At 55.3% G+C, this 19,878-nt stretch overlaps 1 protein-coding gene across 1 annotated transcript; it reads left to right on the top strand.

Annotated features, from left to right (window-relative positions):
• Positions 1-4,495: 4,495 nt before the first annotated feature.
• Positions 4,496-18,584, top strand: DNMT3L (DNA methyltransferase 3 like). Its single transcript, XM_053919145.1, has 12 exons — positions 4,496-4,619; positions 5,113-5,211; positions 5,503-5,547; positions 6,192-6,271; positions 6,351-6,463; positions 7,494-7,665; positions 9,725-9,812; positions 10,899-10,987; positions 11,882-11,957; positions 12,675-12,814; positions 16,246-16,331; positions 18,054-18,584. The coding sequence occupies exons 1-12, from the start codon at positions 4,496-4,498 to the stop codon at positions 18,217-18,219; spliced, it is 1,278 nt and encodes a 425-aa protein (XP_053775120.1). The 3' UTR covers positions 18,220-18,584.
• Positions 18,585-19,878: the final 1,294 nt, after the last annotated feature.

Genomic DNA, 19,878 nt, shown 5'->3' with positions numbered 1-19,878 from the left:
CTGGGGGGATGGGTGGAAAAGGTGACGGGATTAAGTACAGATTGGTAGTTATAGGGTTCCAGAGAGATGACGGGACCTTGGTTCTTTTCTTCTTGAAGGAAAGATTTCAATCAAGGCAAAATGCAATAAAGCAAGCAAGAATTCACTGGCCTCAGCAAAAGCACACTGAGATGGGGTGTTTATTAAAGCTGGGGACAGTGACACAGGGAAGGGCTTAGCATAGAAGAAGCAACAGGAGAGCCCAGGCTGGGCTGGGCTGCTTTAGCTCCCTGGGAGGTCAGAGAAAAGGAGGCCTTGGAGACAGGTTCAGGGGCTTAGCTCTAGATGAGCTGCTGCTGCCTGCTGCTCCCCTGGTTGCAAATCTCCTGGGGACCCTTAGAGTTTAGGAGGTACGTGCCTGTGGGGGAAGAATAGGGGGACAGGGGAGGCATGGACTGCTTCTGGGAAGGGGAGGGGGAGCACGTGCTGGGTCCTTTGTCCTGAGAGTTTAGCTCTCCCTTGCAGGCAGGAATTTAGGGGAGGATCTCAACAGAATGTTCATCAGCTTTCCAGGTGTGCTCTTCCAGGGTGGTGGTCTCCACTGATTGGCTAGTGGCAGGGCAGGGGGACATTAGTCACTGCAGCTTGTCCTGAGGCAGCCATGGGGTCGCTTGCCTGGTTCTGCTGCTTTTCTGGGCCTGGAGGACACACCACTGAGGCCTAGATGCTGTTTCTAGGGAGGAAAGGTCAGGAGGAGATCTAAACCACATGACCAGTGATATGAAAGATCAGAAAGTCCAAACCGCATGACCAGCGATATGCGAGGGGGCAGAAAGGTCACCCTGGGGGTGAAGCCCTTGTTTTCCCAGTTTTTCCTGCTGCTAGGTCCGCCGTGGTGACCTCCTGCACCTGGCCTATCATCCTTGCTCTGCTCATGCCTGTGTAGCTGCCGGCAGCACCGAGGTGGAAAGTGTAGCCCAGGGAATTCAGTTAATAACATTCTAATAACTCTGTGTGCTGTCAGATGGGCGTGAGATTTATCAGGATGGCCACTTAGTAAGTTACGTAATGCCTAGTCACCGGGGTGTCCGCCTGAAACTAATACAATATCGCAGGTCACCTGTTACTGAAAAATTTAGAAATGAAAATATAACCAGAGACATTAAAATAAGAACAAATGGACAGTAACCAGAGGGGAGGTGTGGACGGGGATAATGGAGAGGGAAAGGGAAGAAGGGTCGTCATGGAACGTGTATAAAGGACCCATGGACAAAGACAAGGGGGGTAGGATCGAGGGGGGGGGGGTGGGAGGGGCAGGTGGGAGTGGTGGAGGGAAAATGGAGACAACTGTACTTGAACAACACTTAAGAAAAAGAAAAGAAAAATTTAGAATTTTTTAAAAAAAATAAAAAGTTGATCAAGAAAAAAAGAAAACTGCAAAATTTATTCTCTGGGACATTTGACATACTGCCCCCTGGTGTGTGTCCTCAGTTTGGCGCAAATAAACTCTTATCCACCCCCCCCAAAAATTCTCTTCCCTCCACTTAAAAAAATAACAAATTAACTATTCAGAATACATATCCTAAACATTCCATGCTCGTGGATTGAAAGGATTAATATTGTCATAACCATCATCCGATCCAAAATGATCTACAGCTTCAATTCAATCCCTGTCAAAATTCCAATGACATTTTTCGTGGAAGTGGAAAAAAAAATCCTAAAATTTGAATGGAACCACAAGAATCCTAAATAGTCAAAGCAATCTTAAGAAAGAAGAACAAAGCCAGAGGCATAGTACTCCCTCATTTTGAACTGTGCCACAAAGCTGCAGTAGTTAAAGCGGGGTGGTACTGGCCCCCAAAAAGACACAGGTCAGTGGAACACAACAGAGAGCCCGGGTCAATCTATGACAAAGGAGCCAGGAACACACAACGGGGAAAGAAAAGTCTCTGCAATAAATGGTGGTGGGAAAATTGGACAGCCGCACCCACAAGAATGAAACCAGACCCTTGTCTTACACCACACACAAAAATGAACTCAAAACGGATTCGACACTTCGATGTAAGACCCAAAACCATGAAACTCCTAGGAGAAAACATGGCCTTAGCAATGACATTGTTGGGCATGACACCAAAAGCAAAAGCAAGAAAAGCAAAAATCAATAAGGGGGACTACATCAAACTAAAACGCTTCTGCACAGCAAAGGAAACCAACAAAATGAAAAGATAAGCTACTGAGAGAGAGATGGTGTCCACAAATGATATACCTGATAAGGGGCTAATATTCAAAAACACAAAGAACTCAGCAAAACAAACAAACAATCCAATTTTTTAAAAAAGGCAGAAAATGTAAATAGATGTTTTTCCAAAGACAGAGAGATGGCCAACAGGCATATAGAAAGATGCTCGACATCACTAATCACCAGAGAGATGCAAATCAAAACCACAGTGAGACACCATCTCACCCTGGTCAGAATGGCTGTTACCAAAAAGTCAAGCAATTCGTGTTGGAGAGGATGTGGAGAAAAGGGGACCCTTGTGCACTGTTGCTGGGAAATTAAATTGTCCCAGCAACAGCCACCATGGAAAATGGTATGGGAATTCCTCAAAAAATTAAAAATAGAATTATCATATGATCCAGCAATTCCACTTCTGGGTATTTATCCAAAGAAATAAAAAAAACACAAACTAGAAAAGATACCTGCACCCCATATTCACTGCAGCATTATTTATAGTAGCCAAGAGATGGACACAATGTAAGTGTCCGGAGATGGATGACCGGACAAGGAAATTATTTTATTTATATATATATGTGTGTGTATATATATGTATATATATATATTACACACACACACACACACACAATGGCATATTATTCAGCCATAAAAAGAAGGAGATCTTGCCGTCTGCAACATGGATGACCTTGAGGGTATTATGCTGAGTGAAACAAGTCAGACAGAGAAGGAAACACCATATGATCTCACTTATATGCGGAATCTTAAAAACCCCCAACAAACCCTGACCTCATTAGATACAGACCACAGACAGATGGTTGCCAAAGGAGGCGGGGGGTGGGGGGGAAAGTAGGTAAAATTGGTAACATGCAGCATGGGGACTATACTTAATAATGCTGTATATAGTAAAAAGAAAAATAAAGCAATTTTAGAATAATTTTATATTTACAGGAAATTTGCAAAGCTATGCAGAGTTACCATGAACCTCACAGGTGCCCCTATTATTATTAACATCTTGCTTTAGTATGATACATTTCCTCCAATTAATAAACCAATATTGATACATTACCATTAACTAAATAAATCAACCATAGTTGGCTAAGAGTCCCTTCATTTTCCCCTAATGTCCATTTTCTGCCCCAGGGTCCCTCTGGGCATCTAGTTGCCACGTGTCCTGAGGCTCTTCTTGGCCGTGAGACTTTGTCAGACTCCCTTTGCTTCCCATGACCTTGGCGGTGTTGAGGAAGGCTGGCAGGTATTTTGCAGGACGTCTCTCTACGAAAACATTCTGGTGCTTCTCTCAGGGGTAGAGGCAGGGAGACCACAGAGGTGAAGCGCCTTTCTCATCACCTCTCCAGGGTGATACCAGACCGGCACTGTTGGGGTTGTTGACCTTGAAAACCCGGTGGAGGTGTCTGTCAGGGGTCTTCCCTGCAGTTGCTCCCCCAGCACACGCTGCACTTTTCACGGGGAAGTCACCAGGCCCAGCCCACACCCACGTGGGGAGAAAGTTATGCCCCTAGTAATCTCCTCAGACTTTGCCCAGTACCGTATCTGTCCCAGTGGTACAGCCCCGGCCACGTGGTCCTCTGCCTCCTGCTCCCGGCCCCTGCCCAGAGCCCCCCAACCTCTCCTGACACCGCCCCCCCCAACGGAGTGTTTCTGGCCCATCCCTACCACCATAACTGCTTCCTTTCTCCTGTTCCCTCACTTCTCACCTCTCACCTCCACCCACTCACCCCCACCTCCAGCTAGGACACCACCCAACTCCTAAGCCCCCAGGGAACTGTCCTACCCTGCCCCTCCTCCCCCCTCCTCCCCCCCCTCCTCCTCCACCTGGAGCCCTGCCCACCCACCCACGCCCAGAGCATTAAGACCCCTAAGCTCCGCCCCTGAGTGCCCCGCCCCTCCCCCTTCTGAGCTCCTTCTGCCTTGACGCCCCCACCCTAGTTCCATTCTTCACTCAGCCCCCATTACTGAACTCCCTCACCCAGCCCCCCAAACCTTCACCCTCCTACTGCACCCTTAACCCCACCCAACCTTTTCTGCCCCTCCCCCCTTCCTGAACTTTCTATCTCTCTACTTGTAGGAGCGGCCCGCATGAGCTCCTTACCCTTCCACTCAATGCGCCTTCACACAGAAGGTTGCCTGCCCTGTCCCTGCTCGCCACGGGGACTCTGCGCGCCCTCCGCCAGTGCTCCTCAGCCGCCCACCTGCTGTGGCCCCGGGCCTCCCACCCGACTTCTCTCCTGCTGGCTGCTGGAGGCCCCTTCCCCTGCTTCCATGGCCATCTACAGCCCCAGGACCCGGAGCCTGGGTCTCCTGGACAGCTTGGACCCTGACCCGGCTGAGCAGCTGGGAGAGGGGCTGTGGCAGACACCCGGGGACCAGCTGCTTTCCGAACTCGGTGAGGCCCTTTCTCCTTCTCCCTGTCCTCCTGCGTTGAGGGTCCAGCAGGTCTGGGGGACGCTGTGGAGGCCGGAGCATGGGAGTGGCAGAGGGGCCCACAGCTGCTGGTAGATGCAGATTGAGGCCGGCGACCGCAGCGGCAGCGGACCTCAGCTCCTAGAATCCTCCACCCCTGGGAATCCCCGCCCAGGGTCCCCTGCCTTCCCTTTTGTGGGAAGAAGACCACCTGATCTTGGCCTCTGTGAGCAGAGACATGACACAAAGCCCTCTCAAAGCTGGCACTCTCCCACCAGCCGTCGTCCTGCCGGGGGGGACCTTCCCACCCGGTTGGGAGGGACTAGTGTCACTGTGGAAGGTGGGTGGGGGCTGAGCTGGGCAGTCATCTCCGTCCCCCACGCTTGGGGCCAGGGGCTCAAAGGCAGAAGCTGAGGGGTCATCTCTCTCCCTCTGCTTGTGCGTGTCCCGTCTCCTGGGTGGTGTCCATGTGGCAGCTGCCCCAGTCCTGGACCCAGAGGCCGAGTGCAGCAAGGACGTCATCCTGGTGGGGTCCAGTGAGCTCTCGTCCTCCCCCATACCTGGGCCCCAAAGAGGTGAGGCTCATGTGGGTGCTGGGCCCCTCGCTTGGGGGCCCACCACAGGCCTGGGCAACATCTCGGTTTCCAGGCCGCCGGAATATTCTCACAGAACTCAGATGCTTGGGCAGAGGCTCCCCCCACCCCCAGGCTTGGCTGTTTAACATTTCAGGAAAGGTGGAGGGCAGAGGGTGGCTGGGGCAGGATCTTCCCGCTCCCGTGACTTCAGAAATCAGCTTGTGGTACTCACTTCTTGCTGTTAAAATCACAGATGGGCAGAAGGGTCCACTTCTTAACTTTCTTTTCCAGATCAGATTGCGTATGAAGTCAAGGTTAACCAGCGAGCCATAGAAGGTGAGCCCCCAGCCAGGTAAAGGGCAATGGCAGCCAGCTCTGGCACGGCCAGCTGCAGCCTCTCACGGGGGTCCACCCAGGAAGGGGGCAGCAGCTGGAGCTGGTGGAGGCACCGCTGCTCAACTCCTGCACCAGCCCAGCCCCCGCAGCCTCCTTCAAGGTGTGAGGTGCAGTGTCTTTTATGAGTACTTTTCACCATCACTGCAATTTAATTTAGGACACCTTCATCCCCCCCTGCCCCCAAATCCCATTCCCACATCATCCTCCCCATTCATTATCAGCCCCCACCCCCCTTGAACGTTAGGCCACCACCAATCGCCTTGTTTTCTCTACGAATTTGCCTATTCTGGATTCCTTGCGTTTCCATGTGCATTTTCAGGTCAGCTTATCAGTTTCTGCACGCACACACGTGCGCACACACACCAGCCAGGTGGGATTTTGAGAGGACTGTAGGGGCCAGTTTGGGGAGGCACGCCGTTTTCATGATATTCAGTCTCTGACCCGTGAACACGGGACATTTCCCACTCGTTTAGGTCTTCCAACAATGCTGTGTGGTTTTCACACTTCTGTTAAGTTTACTTCCCAGTCTTTCGCTGTGTTTGATGGTGCCGTGACAAGCGTTGCGCTTCGGCTGTCCCCCTTAGACATGTGCCTCTGCTGCGGAAGCCTCCAGGTGCATAGGCAGCACCCCCTGTTCGCAGGAGGGATGTGCGCCCCGTGCAAGGTAAGCAGGGAGCTGAGGGGCGGCTTGGGGGGCCTCCGTGGGAGCAGAGGAGACAGTGGCCCGTCTGCCCCTCTCCAAGAACAAGTTCCTGGACTGCCTCTTCCTGTATGACGACGACGGGTATCAGTCCTACTGCTCCATCTGCTGCGCGGGGGACACCCTGCTCATCTGCGAGAACCCCGACTGCACCCGGTGAGGCGGGGGCGCCCGGTGGGGCAGGGGTGAGGGCCCGAGAGCCTGGGAAATGTCCACCCTTCTCGGCTACTTACCCCAGAGTATGGGGGAATCTGCCCCCTAGAAAGATGACTTTCTCCAAAGCTTTGTATTTTCATCTCAAATGTTTCATCTGGTGGAGAGCCTTGACATATGGAAGGTAGGACGTCAAAAGATTTGTGTTTCCAATCTTTGCTTTCATCATTGATCCCCAAGACGGAGCTGCTCCCCAAGCATCACACAGGGCAGTGCAGGGACCTTGCACCCTTGGGGCTGCTGGTCACAGCCGGGGAAAGGCGGAGACAGGCGGGGGCATGTTAATTCCTCCTTACCTGCTAGCATGAGCACCGTGCACGGCCCCCTCCCTTTCTGTCCTGGGCCATCCTTGCATTTCCAGCTGCCCCCTCCACCATCTGCCCCTCACCCCAGCTGGTGCTGGAGCCCTTAACTATTTCCACAGGCTCTTGAGTCAGGGGAAGAAGGGTGGCTTAGGGGGTTCTTTGAAATCTCTCACTGCCCATAAACAACTCACTGTCTTTTGCAGATGGCTTGGTTCCTGTCCATCTAGGTCCCTAAGAGGGACTGGTACTCCCCCAGGTCCACAGTCTTGCCTTCCCATAGCTCACTCCAAAGAAGGGGGCAGGCCCTCTGCCTGCAGAGGACCATAGTTTGTTTGTTTCTTTCTTTCTTTCTTTCTGATTTTATTTATTTATTTTTAGAGGGGAAGGGAGGGAGAAAGAGAGGGAGAGGAACATCCATGTGTGAGAGAAACACTATCAGTTGCCTCTCGCACGCCCCCACCTGGGGACCTGGCCTGCACCCCAGGTATGTGCCCTGAACTGGGAATTAACCTGAACCAGGAACTAAACTGGGGACCTTCCGCTCTGCGGGACAATGCCGAACCCACTGAACCACACCAGCCAAAACATCGACCTGTAGTTTCAGTTGGTGGCCAAAGCAATGTCATCTCCCAATGTCAAAGCAATGTGGGTTTTCTGTCTGACTCGAGGTGCTACTGTTTCGAGTGCGTGGACGTGCTGGTGGGCCCCGGGACCTCGGAGAAAGTCCACGCCATGAGTAACTGGGTGTGCTTCCTGTGCCTGCCCTCCTCCCGAACCGGGCTGCTGCAACGGAGGAGGAAGTGGCGGGAGCGCCTGAAAGCCTTCTATGACCAGGAGGCGGTAAGCAGCCACGCCGAGGCCTGACCAGCACTGGGGGCCCAGCTTTACTGGTTTGCCCGCCTGCCCCGTACACAGCGAAGTGCAGGGCTCTCCAGAGAGTGTGCTTTTCCCTTTGACAGCCGGTTCCACCAGGTGGTCTGTGTTTTAGTTACTTTAGCGGCAGTTTTGTTTGTTCTGAGCCTGGAATGAGGGGCTGGTAGCAGGTTGGAGAGGGGCTCCCCACACATGTGCCCCTCAGCCCAGTGAGTAGGAACAAATGCCTAGGCAGCTGGTGAGACACAGGGCCCCTGGGGGCCGAGGCCAAGAGCCTGGCGTCAGGCAGGAGCTGTGGGCTCGTCACAGCGGGAGGAACTGGGCCCCCCAAAGTCCTGACCCCTGGTACCTGTGAACATGACCTGTTTTGGAAGCAGGGTCTTTGCAGATGTCACTGAGTTCAGGGCCTTGAGGGAGGTCCTCCTGGATTCGGGTGGGCCTGCGATGCAGTGACTGGTGTCGTAGAAGAGAAAGGAGAGGAGGCTGAGGAGACAGAGGCACAGAGGGAGGACGGCCATGTGGAGACGGGGAGAGGTTGGAGCGATGCTCTGCCAGCCCAGGGCCGCAGAAGCTGGGAGAGGCCTGGGACAAAGCCTCCCTCGGACCCTGCAGAGGGAACCGGTACTGCTGATATGTGACTTGGGACTTCCCGCCTCCCAACTAAATTTGTGGCCACACAGTTTATTTCTGTTTGTCATGGTTGCCCTGGGAAAATAAGACAGGAGGGTGAGAGTGCTTGGCAAGGAAGCAGTGGACAGCAGGGGCCAGACCAGCTCTGGGGACCCGCACACAGCGTCGCTGGGACCACTCACGGGCCCCACAGTCAGCCGTGCCACCCCACAGTCTCCCCGACACAGGCTGGGAACGTGTCCTTAACAACCTCTGTGGGTGTTTTAATGGCGCTTTTTGGAGAATAGGCACAGGCACTTCTAGAACCTTCTTCCGGGGCCATTTAGTGGTAGAAACTGTCCATCTCAGTGTTTACTTTGAAAGAAAATGAGGATATTCAGAAATGTTGTTAATGTGAGCCCAGTGCCAGGCGCAGAGGGACACAGCTGAGCTCCTGCAGCTGTGGTGGGGACAAGGATGTGTATCCCCCACTGTCCGGCAAAACTGTGCCTGGGCCAGGTGGCCCCGCCCTTCCGCCCCACTCCACCTCCTCAGGGCAGCCAGGGCACCACCTGCCCTGCCCTGCCCCGGACTCACCTGCTCACTCCCTCAGGGCCTGTGCTGGTGCTGTCCCATCTGCTTGAGCCCCAAGCAGACCCTGCCCCCTCTCCCAAGCCTCACACACAGACAGACACCCTGCTCAGGCCTGGTCTCCGACTGTGGGCAACTTGGTGCCTTGTTTTCAGGAGGCCAGGCTCCCTGCAAGTGCCACCGTTTGGGGGCAGGGCACTCTTGGGGGCTTGTTTTCCAAATGGACCAACGGTCTCTCCTGAGTGTCTTGAAAGGGAAAGCAGGCATCATCCAGGAGCCTTTCCCTTCCTTTGTCCTCAGCTCTGCTCCTTTGTGGCTGAGCGCGGGGCACAGGCTCTTGGTCTCAGTCCTCGACCTGGGATGGGCCTCCCACTTGTGGTTTTCAGGGGTGCTAGGCAGCTTGGGGCCACACTCAGCTCACACAAGAAGAGGAATGGGGTGAACCCCACTGCTGTGGGTATTCAGAATGCCCCCAATACAAGACTCCCCCCAAGAAATACAAAGGGAGTGTCCCCCCACTCCCGGGAAGGGATTGTCTTTCTGCACACTCAGAAAAAGTCCCCGCATGCTGCACCCGCATCCCTTTGCTAGAGAAGGCCTGGGGAAGGTTCGGGGCAAGAGGCCTGGTCTGAGGGGGAGCTGGGTCTTCTGGGGGCCACGTGACCAGGATGGGGCCAGCCGCCTCGGCAAGGGTGTCCCAAATGTGCCTTTGTTCACCAGGGGCAGTGCCAAAGTGTCTGCTGGTCCGAAAGGTGGCTCCATGTGACTCACGGGCTCTGTAACCAAGTCATCCCAGAGCGTCGTCTTTTTCTTTTTTAATAAACAGGACAGTCCCCTTGAGATGTATGCAACTGTGCCTGCGTGGAAGAGAGAGCCAGTCCGGGTGCTGTCCCTTTTTGGGGAGATAGGGAATGGTGAGTATGTTGGCTTCCAGAGGACTCACACTGGAGGGTGAGCCTGCCCATACCTGGGTGTGTGTGTGGCGGGGGGGAGTTGGACTGTTCCCAGTGTCACACTTGCTGGGCATCTGGGGTAACTCCACGCATCTGGGGCTGAGGGTTGTTTTGGGGGGTTGGCAGAGAGGGTGCAGGAGCCCTGGGGCTCCCTCCTTCAGAAGACACGCCTTGGAAAGGAACCGCAGAGAGCAAGGCGGTGGGTGTGAAGTGCCATTAATGAGGCCCTGGAGGCCAGGCTCTCTGCCCATGGCCACCACACACTGAGACCACTATACACCCGGCCACCCAGCAGGCCACCCAGCCCCTCCCAGGGACCCCAGCACCCTCAGTCCTAGAGTGCCCAGCTGGGCCCATACTGCCTCCAGCCTCACCCAGGCATCCCCCCTCACCTTCTGGTGCCCTCAGAAACCTGGATTCTCCTGGGCCTGGCATGAGGAGAATGCCCTGAAAATACCCTTTAGTCTCAGACCAAATGGAATCGGGGACCCAATCCATTTCCAGCCTGTGCCTCGAGCCCTGTGCGGTGGTCACAGCAGCCTCATGCGCCCCAGACAAGGGGCCGAAGACTCACGCAGAGTGGGCCCAACTTACAGCTAAAGGGACCCAGGGGTCAGGTCAAGGCACACTGCCTTTATCTCCCACCCGGGGACTCATCCCTGAGTCCCATTTGCAAGACCCTTTCTGGGCTCATCTTCCTGTCCCCAGGCCACAGCCTCCCTGAGGCCATAACTTGGCTCCAGAGGCCCACCTGCCATATCACGTGGCCTGATCGGGTGACCTGATGTGGACCCCACTGCCTGGTGGACTTCCCGACTGGGGCATGACGTGGTGGCCCAGGGAGGCTGGCTTCACAGCAAACCTCTTGTCTCTCAAATCAACACTCAGAGAAGGTTTGCTTGCTTGGCTTACAACGCAACACACACCCGTCGCGTCATTGAAAGGACAAGGCTTGCTCCTTGGTGACAGACCTGTTTTCTGGTCATTCGATCAAGGTTGGGCTCCAAGTTGATGTGTCTTTTTGTGTCCTTGTCTTTCCCCACCCAGAGCTGATGAGTCTGGGCTTTTTGGAAACTATTTCTGGCTCAGGAAAACTGAGACATCTGGGGGATGTCACCGACGTAGTGAGAAGGAACGTAAGTGCATTGTGTCCTCCAGGTGCCGAGATGGAAGGAAGCCCGTGGGCGGGAGGTCCCAGGTGGGGGTGCTGTGGGGGTGGGGTCAGCCCAGCTGCTGCACAGCTCTGGTCCCGGCCAGGGCCGACATGGGGGTCTCACAGGAATCAGCACCCACCCTCACAGTTGCTGGCTGTTCTCCCCTCAGGAGAGAGGTGAGGGGTCACTTTCTCGGCCCCCACACTGTACATGGCCCAGAGCAGAGCGGCCAGCCAAACCTCCTGTTCGATGTTGAAATCCAAGGGGCCAGCCCCCCACCTGTGATGGTGCCACCCCTCCCCTCCCTCTAAAGTAAACAATGGCTGATAGAGAACACCCTCTGGACACTCCGATGATGAAATGCTCTGGCTCCCGTGAAGGCGGTTCTCTGCTGTCCTGCAGGGCAGCCTTGGAGGAAGTACCTAAAAATGACTCATCAGCACCCAGCTTGGCCTGGGGCCCTCCACAGCAGGTGGAGAAAGGGCGGGAAGCCTTCTCTTCGCCCCGGGGCAGGAGGACACTGGTCTCTGTTTGCCCCAAGGCTGGGACACAGCCTCTCCCACCGAACACGAAAACCAGTGTGTCCTGGGGGTCAGCGCCCTGACCTTCCCAGGAGCGGATCTGTCGGGCAGGGCCTGCACGAGGAATTGCTGGGGCTCCAGCGCTGTGGGCGGCGGGGTGGAGGTGGGGTGCCAGCCTCTCCTCGGATGATGGGTACCGGCTCCGAGAGTTCCTGAGGCTGATGGTGATTGACAGGGCCACTGGTGGGTCTAAGTCAGTGGCTTCACTGCCCACTGAGTCACGCGGGAGCCTGCTGCTGGGACGGGCCGCCTGCCTGCTCGCTGCAGGAGTGCTCCAGCGTCCCGTGTCCTGCAGGTGGAAGAGTGGGGCCCGTTCGACCTCCTGTACGGCAGCACGCCTCCCCTCGGCCAGGCCTGCAACCGTCCTCCCGGTGAGAGAGCGCCCTCTGCCCCAGGGCCCAGGCACCCCTGTCCCTCCCCCGTGGGCCACCAGCCCTCCTCGGAGAGGGTGGAAATGGCATCTTGTCTGCTTTTTCAATTTTTATATATTTTTTAGATTTTACTTATTTATCTTTAGAGAGAGGGAGGGAAGGAGAAAGAGGGAGGGAAACATCAATGTGCAAGAGAAACATCGAGTGTTTGCCTCTTGCACTCCCGCAACTATGGACCCGGCCTGCAACCCAGGCGTGTGCCCTGATGAGAATCGAACTGGTGACCTTTCAGTTCCCAGGCCTGGACTCAATCCACTGAGCCACACCAGCCAGGGCTGTATTTTTAAAAACATCTTTGTTGAGGGATCACTAATATTCACAAACCGCCCACACTCAGCGAGCATGGTGTGGGGAGTTCTGACACACGTCCCTGCGAGGCTGTGGCCACAGCCGGGGCATGAACTTATCCATCACCCATGGCCCTGCACCCTCTGAGCCTACCCTGCCCCCCACCTGCAGGCTCTGCCTCCCCGTAACCCTCTCTGACCCTGCACTCTGGGGCGCTGGGTGAGGCTGGGGGCTGTGCGCTGGGCAACAGTGAGCCCTGGGCCCTGAGGCTCAGCCGCAGCAGGGGAGGGTGGAAGGCGGCCACACGGGGCCAGGCCCTGCCGCAGTCTCCCCCACACCACAGCCCCTCAGCCCCGGTGGTCTCCCCAGGGTGGTTCGTGTACCAGTTCCACCGCATCCTGCAATACGCGAAACCCCAGCTCAGCAGCCCGCAGCCTTTCTTCTGGATATTCGTGGACAACCTGGTGCTGAGCAAGGATGACCACACCGTAGCCACACGCTTCCTGGAGGTACGTACAGGGTGCGGCCCCAGCACGCCAGCCAGGCAGGCCTCCCCTTTGGGGGCTTTGTTTGGGGCGGCCGTTAAGGTTCTGGCATCTGAGGCCTCCATTTTCAGAGTTTGCAGGGACTGTGAGGGTCACCCGTGCCACCAGGGCGTGGACCCTTCACGCCACACTCAGGATACACCACCACGGGGCTCACCTTCTGTGCACAGGCACACATGTGCACACGCCACACACATATTTGCATATTACAAACATGACTGACACACACCACACACACAATCACAGGCACTCACACACACACCCTCTGGGGCACCGACAACCCAGTTTTTCTCTCCAGGCATCTGAACCCTGACCCTTAGAGCAGCCCGGATTCAGTGACAAGCCTGTCCAGGGCTGACCTGCGTCCCTCCCGTCACCTCTCCCTGCACACGACAGCCCCCGGTCGAGCCTAGTATCCACTCCTCACCGGACGCCTCCCCCATCCATCCTTGTCCCCTCGTCTTTGGTTTCGTAGGCACCTCCAGGCTTCTTTAGGCAAATACAGCAGGTCTGCCTGCCTACACAGCCGCTCTGCCACCGCCGGTGTGCCCATCACCAACCCTGCCATCACAGGAGGCCCCTCATTCCTTGCTGTGGTCTGTGTGCTTCAGTTTGTTTTGCTTTTTCTTCCATCTGGCTTCATGCAGTTATGACAAATGAAGTGGCCGCCTTGTTGGTGGGCGATCGGGCGGTTTCTGACCCTTTTTTTCCCCGAGTGCCCTGTGGCAGTTGGGATCTTCCGTCTTAACCTCTCACTGGTTTTGATTTGAATATCGGAAACCATTGATTTCTGTACCTTTACTTTTCTTTTGCTGCCGCATGGAACAGCCTTAGGATTTAGAGTCGCTTTGGGTGGATCGCATTAGGCCTCCTCGGTGTTTGAGCAGCCGTCTGCACCTCAACACGGGGTTTCCTTCGCATTTTACACCTCGGGGAGCTTCCTCTTGTCCGCTTCTGTTGTCTCTGGGATAACACTGAACCACAGCGGTGGCGGGACGTGGCTGTCTCGTCCCTGATATTCGTGGCAGTGTTTCCGTGTTGCCCTACTGAGTGGATGCTGACTCTGAGTTGGTAGGTTTCACTATGTTAAGGAAGTTTGCATTGGTTTCTACTTCTTTAAAAAAGATTTTATTTATTTTTAGAGAGAGGGGAAGGGAGGGAGGAAGGGGGAGAGAAACATCAATGTACGAGAGACACATGGATTGGTTGCCTCTTGCACGCCCCCAGTGGGTACCCTGACTGGGAATCGAACCAGCGACCATCCTGTTTGCAGGCAGGTGGTCAGTCCACGGAGCCACACCAGCCAGGGCTGGTTTCTACTTTTTGAGTAATTTTATCAGTAATAAATCCTGGATTCTGACAGATGTTCTTTTTTTAAATTTTTTTAAAGATTTTATATATTTATTTTTAGAGAGAGAAGAAGGAAGGGAGAAAGAGAGGGAGAGAAACATCAATGTGTATCTGCCTGTTGCACGCCCCCTACTGGGGACTTGGCCCACAACCCAGGCATGTGCCCTGACTGGGAATCGAACCAGTGACCTTTTGGTTCGCAGGCTGGCACTCAATCCACTGAGCCACACCAGCAAGGTCTCGAGCGTTTTTTTTAAATGTCTGTGGAGATAATGAGATCATTTTCTTCTGTTGAGCTATTACTAAGATATACTAATAGACTTCCAATAACAAACCACTTTTGCATTCCTGGAGGGGGGTGGGGGGTGGGCACTTAGTGGCATTTTTTGCTGTGACCCGCACAGAGAGAGCGGTGTGTGGTTTTTTCGTGTGTGCCATTTTTGTTGGGTTTGGCTGTCGATGTTAAGCTTAAGTCATAAGAACATTTGAAAACCTGACAGAATTCTCCTGTGAGATGGTCTGGGGAGTTGTCGTTGCCCTTGTTTTAAAACGGGAGTTGGCTCTTCTGCAAAACAGAAACCTATAAGGATTTCCTATTTTTCTGGAGATCAACTTGGTAAGTTATGTTTCCCTAGAATGTAATTCCTTTCACAATGGCTTAGAAAAGCATTTTTCCAGAGCCAAGTAAAGCGGCCCCACCGTCCTTGCGCGTCTGTCTGCGCCTGTGCTTCTCCCTCCTTGTTGAGAGGGCTGGCGCCTGGCACTCCACAGGTGGCCCGGTACCAGCGGTCAGGGCTGGCTCTGCCCATTAAAAACTATGAATAAGTAATCACAGGTCCGGCCAACATGAGCAGTTGCCAACCAAGGTGCTAGGTCCTGGCAGACTTGGAGCAAAACCCTCACTTTCGTTGTTTTTTGCACCTATCGGGTCCATCCAAATTGGTCCCCATTTAGGAGTGCAGGCAAAAAGGGGACTTCCCATCTTTTCTGTGACTGCTCCCACCTTGCTGAGGAGCCTCGTTCCTGCCCATGGGTGGGAACACCTGAACGTGCCAGTTGCAGGGATGGCCCCTGTCAGCCCTGGTGACCGATGGCGCAGCCAGCTGCCCCCCCCCCCCCCCCGGGCCCCTGTGGTGCCTGAATACAGGAAGGGGCAATGGGCCCCAGGGCTTGGAGTGGGGTGGGGCTTGGAGCGGTCCATGTCGGCCTCTCTGGCAGCCCTGGAGCCTGGGGAGGTAGAGTCAAGACCACCTTTCATTGTGTTGGGGACGGGGTGGCTTCTTGCCTCAGTTTCTCCTCCATGCCCCTCTCCCTTCCAAGGCTGCCCCTCCCAGTGGTGGAATGTCTGTCCCACCTCCCGCTCTCTCTCCTCTTGTCCTTCTGGTGACTTTTAGAGAGATGGTGAGCCCAGGACCAACCGCCTGATTGCACCTTACAATACCCACCTCTCTGCCAGCACAGACCTCACGTCCCCGAGATGCAAAGCCCACAGTCCTCTTTCAGTTCTTTTTTTTTTAAAGATTTATTTATTCATTTCTAGAGGGAGGGGAAAGTAAGGAGACAGAAAGGGAGAGAAACATCCATGTGTGAGAGAAACATCAATCGGTTGCCTCTCGCACGCCCCAACCAGGGACCCGCCTGCAACCCAGGCGTGCACCCTGACTGGGAATCCACTAGTGACCCTTCAGTTCACAGGCTGGAGCTCCGCCCACTGAGCCACGCCAGCCAGGGCTCAACGGCCACAGTCGTCTTTATCTGCAGGGGAGTCCACCCGGTGCCTGAGCAGGCGGGGAGTCCCTGTGCCACATGACCCATGGGGACAAAAAATCAACTGGTTAAAAGTTTTAAAATAATATCTTGACATTTTTTTCCTCAAATGATTTTTTTTTAATGTGAAGCAGTGTGGACTGGGGGACATGGTTAGCCCGGGAAGGCTGTGGACTATTCTGAGGTCCACACATGGTTCCCATGGTGGCTGGGGCACCGCAGGGCCAGAGGTCCTTGTCCGGGTCACCCTGATCTGCAGCCGGTGGTTCTGCCCGCAGATGGACCCCGTGACCATCCAGGAGGTCTGCGGCAGAAGCGTCCGCAACGCCGTGCACGTGTGGAGCAACATCCCGGCCGTGCGGAGGTATTCCCCGTGCCCGAGAGTCCTCCGGGGTGGAAGAGGGACACTGGCCATCGAGAAGACAAGAGTCTGAGGCGATGGGGGCCCAGCCATCCCTGGCAGCCTCTGCCCAGGTCGGGAGCCATGTCTGGTGGGCCTTCCAGATGATCCCCACCATTCTGGGCGTGCTCAAGGTCGGGGACGCCTGTCCACATGGGGGACCTTGTCCCAGCTGCTGCATTAGTGCTTGTGAGGTTGTCACCTCAGGACTTTGTGGGGCTTCCCTGCGTCCAGAGAAGAGAGTCCACACACACGCAGGCCCTCACACCCCTCACACCTGCTCACAGTCACTGACTCACGCTCACACCCACACTCGCCCACGATGCGCTCTGGCTGTATGAAACTCCTCCCACCGGAACCCCAGGCCTTGGGCCTTCACACACCCTCCTCGGCCGCCAGATATTCTCCTGACCATTCCTGCTCAGGAACCTTCTCTCTGCTCCTCCCCTCCCACACCCCCCTGGCCCCCAGTCTGATCAGCCCTGCTCCTCAGGCAGCCTTTCTGTCCTGGGACACCGGCCCTGCCTCTGTCTCAGCACACACTGTGCCCCCTGCCCTTGAGGGGAACGGCCTGCTCCTCTGCCACCCCCCACCCACACTTCTTCAGGGCCAGCTGGGTCCTGTCTTCTCCCTGCAGTGGCTTCTGGAGCCTCTCCTTCCCACCCCAGTCCCAGCGTTTCCCAGCATCCCCCCCCCAGGACCACACCCAGGATTTGCTTCAGGCACAGATAAAGGGAGGCAGCTTTCTGGAATGTTTTCTCCGAAGCCTGGATGGCCATTCTGTGCAGCTGCTTACGTGTGCCCTGCTCCCCTGGCCTGCCCGCCAACTTGCTCCCTCCCCCACATGGTTCCCAGAAACAAGCTGGAAGCTGCTGCTTTGAAAGTCATTTCCCTTCGGGCTCCTACTGTGTCAATAGTGAGGAGAGAGACCCACACTCATAGAAAGTGGATATCATCCCCTGAGATGACGGGCAGCTGGCTCTGCATAGCCATGGTCACCCTCTGCCGCTGGTCGGGCTGCCTGGGGTGGTGTGCAGGGTTGGAGAGAGTGCCGGGAGGGGCCCCGCATGTTTCTGGCACCTCATTTCTGTTCCCTAACTGTGGGGGTGCCTGGGAGCACGAGACCAAAGTCCTGGGTGCCAAGTCCATGAAGTCTTGAGTCCCATGGGTAGCATCAAATTGCAAGTTGGGGGTCCCATACCCTCCCAACACACCTGCCCCACATGCAGGGTCTGTAGCACAGGCTGCCACAGGCTCTCCGAGACGTGCCCAGATCCCTCTATCTGGGGTAAATCAGAATTCCTGGGGACGACATTCAGTTCAGTTTGACCGACCTTTGCCCCACATCCTGCCCACCCCCCTGCTCTGTGGGGCCTCTCCATGATGGCTCCTTCTCACAGGAAGGGGGACCTGCACAGCTGGGCCAGGATCTGTCCTTGGAGACCCTTGGCCCTTCACTATTGTGCCTACGTCTCACGGGACCAGCGCCTCCTTGGGGGAGGAGAGAAGCGTGGGGGCCATCTCATCCCCTACTGCCCAGGACATGCAAGGTGGACAGGGTGTTTCTCTGAGAGACCTCCGAATAATCTGGAGAGACTAGCACCAGCCAGCCTTGGCCACACCCCCCACCCATCCTCCCTGGTCTGGGGAGGACGGTGGGTGATGAGCTTCCTCTCTCTTCCGCAGCAGGCACTCGGCCCTGCTTCCCCAAGACGAGGTGTCCCTGCTGGCTCAAGACAGGCAGAGAGCGAAGTCCTCCAACCTGGGGCCCGCCAGACTGGTGAAGAATTGTTTTCTGCCTCTGAAAGAATATTTCAAGTTTTTTTCAACAGAACTCACTTCCTCTTTATAAATGACTCATTATGCTGTGGCGAGAAAAAAAAAAGAGGACTTTTCTTAGAACAGATAACTTTCCTGATATTGTCTCATTTTTTCCTCTTCAAATTATTATTTTATTTGCTTGGCTCTGGATTTGCCATGGTTGTGTCTGGAGATGCAGCCCCCACCCTCCACGCCCACTCGAGGGAGGGGGCGAATGCCTGGCACCCAACCGGGGACAACATCCTGATGTTCGAGCGCACGGTGTGCTGTTTGAGAAGTTAACAATACATTCCTTATGCGAGTTCATGGTCATTCTCGGTGTGTCGGTATGTAAGCCCGGCCTCCCTTTTATTCCGCGGGGCGAGGGGCTGTGGATGGGAGCTTGTCCTGCGCGTTGATGACCAGGGCTTGGGGACCCTCGGGACCAGCGCCGGTGCTGTTGAGTGGGATGTAAGATGCTTTGTGGAAGAAAGGTTCCATTAAAATTGGGTCTTTTAAAGGTTTTAAAAAATGTATCTTGCCCTGGCTGGTGTGACTCAGTGGGTTAGGCATCATCCTGCAAACCGGTTCAGTTCCTCGTCCTGGCAGACGCCTGGGTTGTGGGCGGGGGTCCCCAACCTGTGCAAGCATGCGTGCGAGAGGCAACCGACTGATGTTTTTCTCCCCCTCTCCCTCCCTTCCCCTCTCTCTGAAAATAAGTAAAATGTTTAAATAGATATTTAAGTATATTAGAAGTTTCACAGTTAATTTTTTGTCAGCGTGGCTGGGCCAGCAGGCCCGGGCATTGGTTCAAACACTGCTTGGGGTGTTTCTGTGAAGGTGTTTTTTGGACGAGATTAACATTCTAATTGGTGAGCTTTGGGTAAAGTAGACTGCTCTCCATAAGGTAGGGGGGTGCCACCGTCTGAATGTCTCTGTTCCTTGCCCCACCCTAAGAAAGTCCTATGATGAAATCCTAACCCCAAGGTGTAGGTGTTAGGAGGTGTGGGGCCTTTGAAGGTGACTCCAGAATGCGGTTATTGCCGGAATCAAAGAGGCGCCAATGAGCTTCCCACCCCTTTCACCGGGCAAAGACCCGTGCATGGCGGGCAGCCAGGAAGCGGGCTCCCGCCGATTGTGCCAGTGCCCAGAGCCAAGCGGCAATGCTGCAGTTCATGAGCCACCCCGTGTGTGGTGTTCCGTCACAGCAGCCTGGCGGGACCAAGGCAGTGGGCTGCCGCCGCCGAGCCCCTAGAGGCCAGACCAGAGAAAAGGCCGACTCCGTGGGAGGGGTTCTCCGGCACAGCACCTGTGGGCTCCAACGGCAGCTCTGCCCTGGGTCTCCGGCCACTCACCCTGCGGATTTGGGTTTCTCACATCTCCATAACCATACGAGCTACTCCCTTGACATGAATTTCCCCCCTCTCTTTCTCTCTTTCTTTATACACACACACACACACACACCCCTCCCGTTCCTCTTGTTTCTGCGGAGAGCCACAGACATCTTCACTGAGTCAGTGCGCACCTTCTCTCACAGGTGGGCAGAGGCCAGCCCCGGACCTGTGACGCAGGTCTGATGCACAGGTGCTAATCCAGCAAGACCTGTGGTGAAACCAGGGCACAGGAGCCCCAGGAACACAGAGGGGGTGCGGAGACCACAGAATGCAGACATAGATAAGACCGACCTCCCTGGGGGCGCAGGCTCTGGATC

Source organism: Desmodus rotundus, chromosome 2 (genome assembly GCF_022682495.2).
Source record: "Desmodus rotundus isolate HL8 chromosome 2, HLdesRot8A.1, whole genome shotgun sequence".
Taxonomy (NCBI): domain Eukaryota; kingdom Metazoa; phylum Chordata; class Mammalia; order Chiroptera; family Phyllostomidae; genus Desmodus; species Desmodus rotundus.
This window is presented reverse-complemented; position numbering and strand designations above follow the sequence as displayed.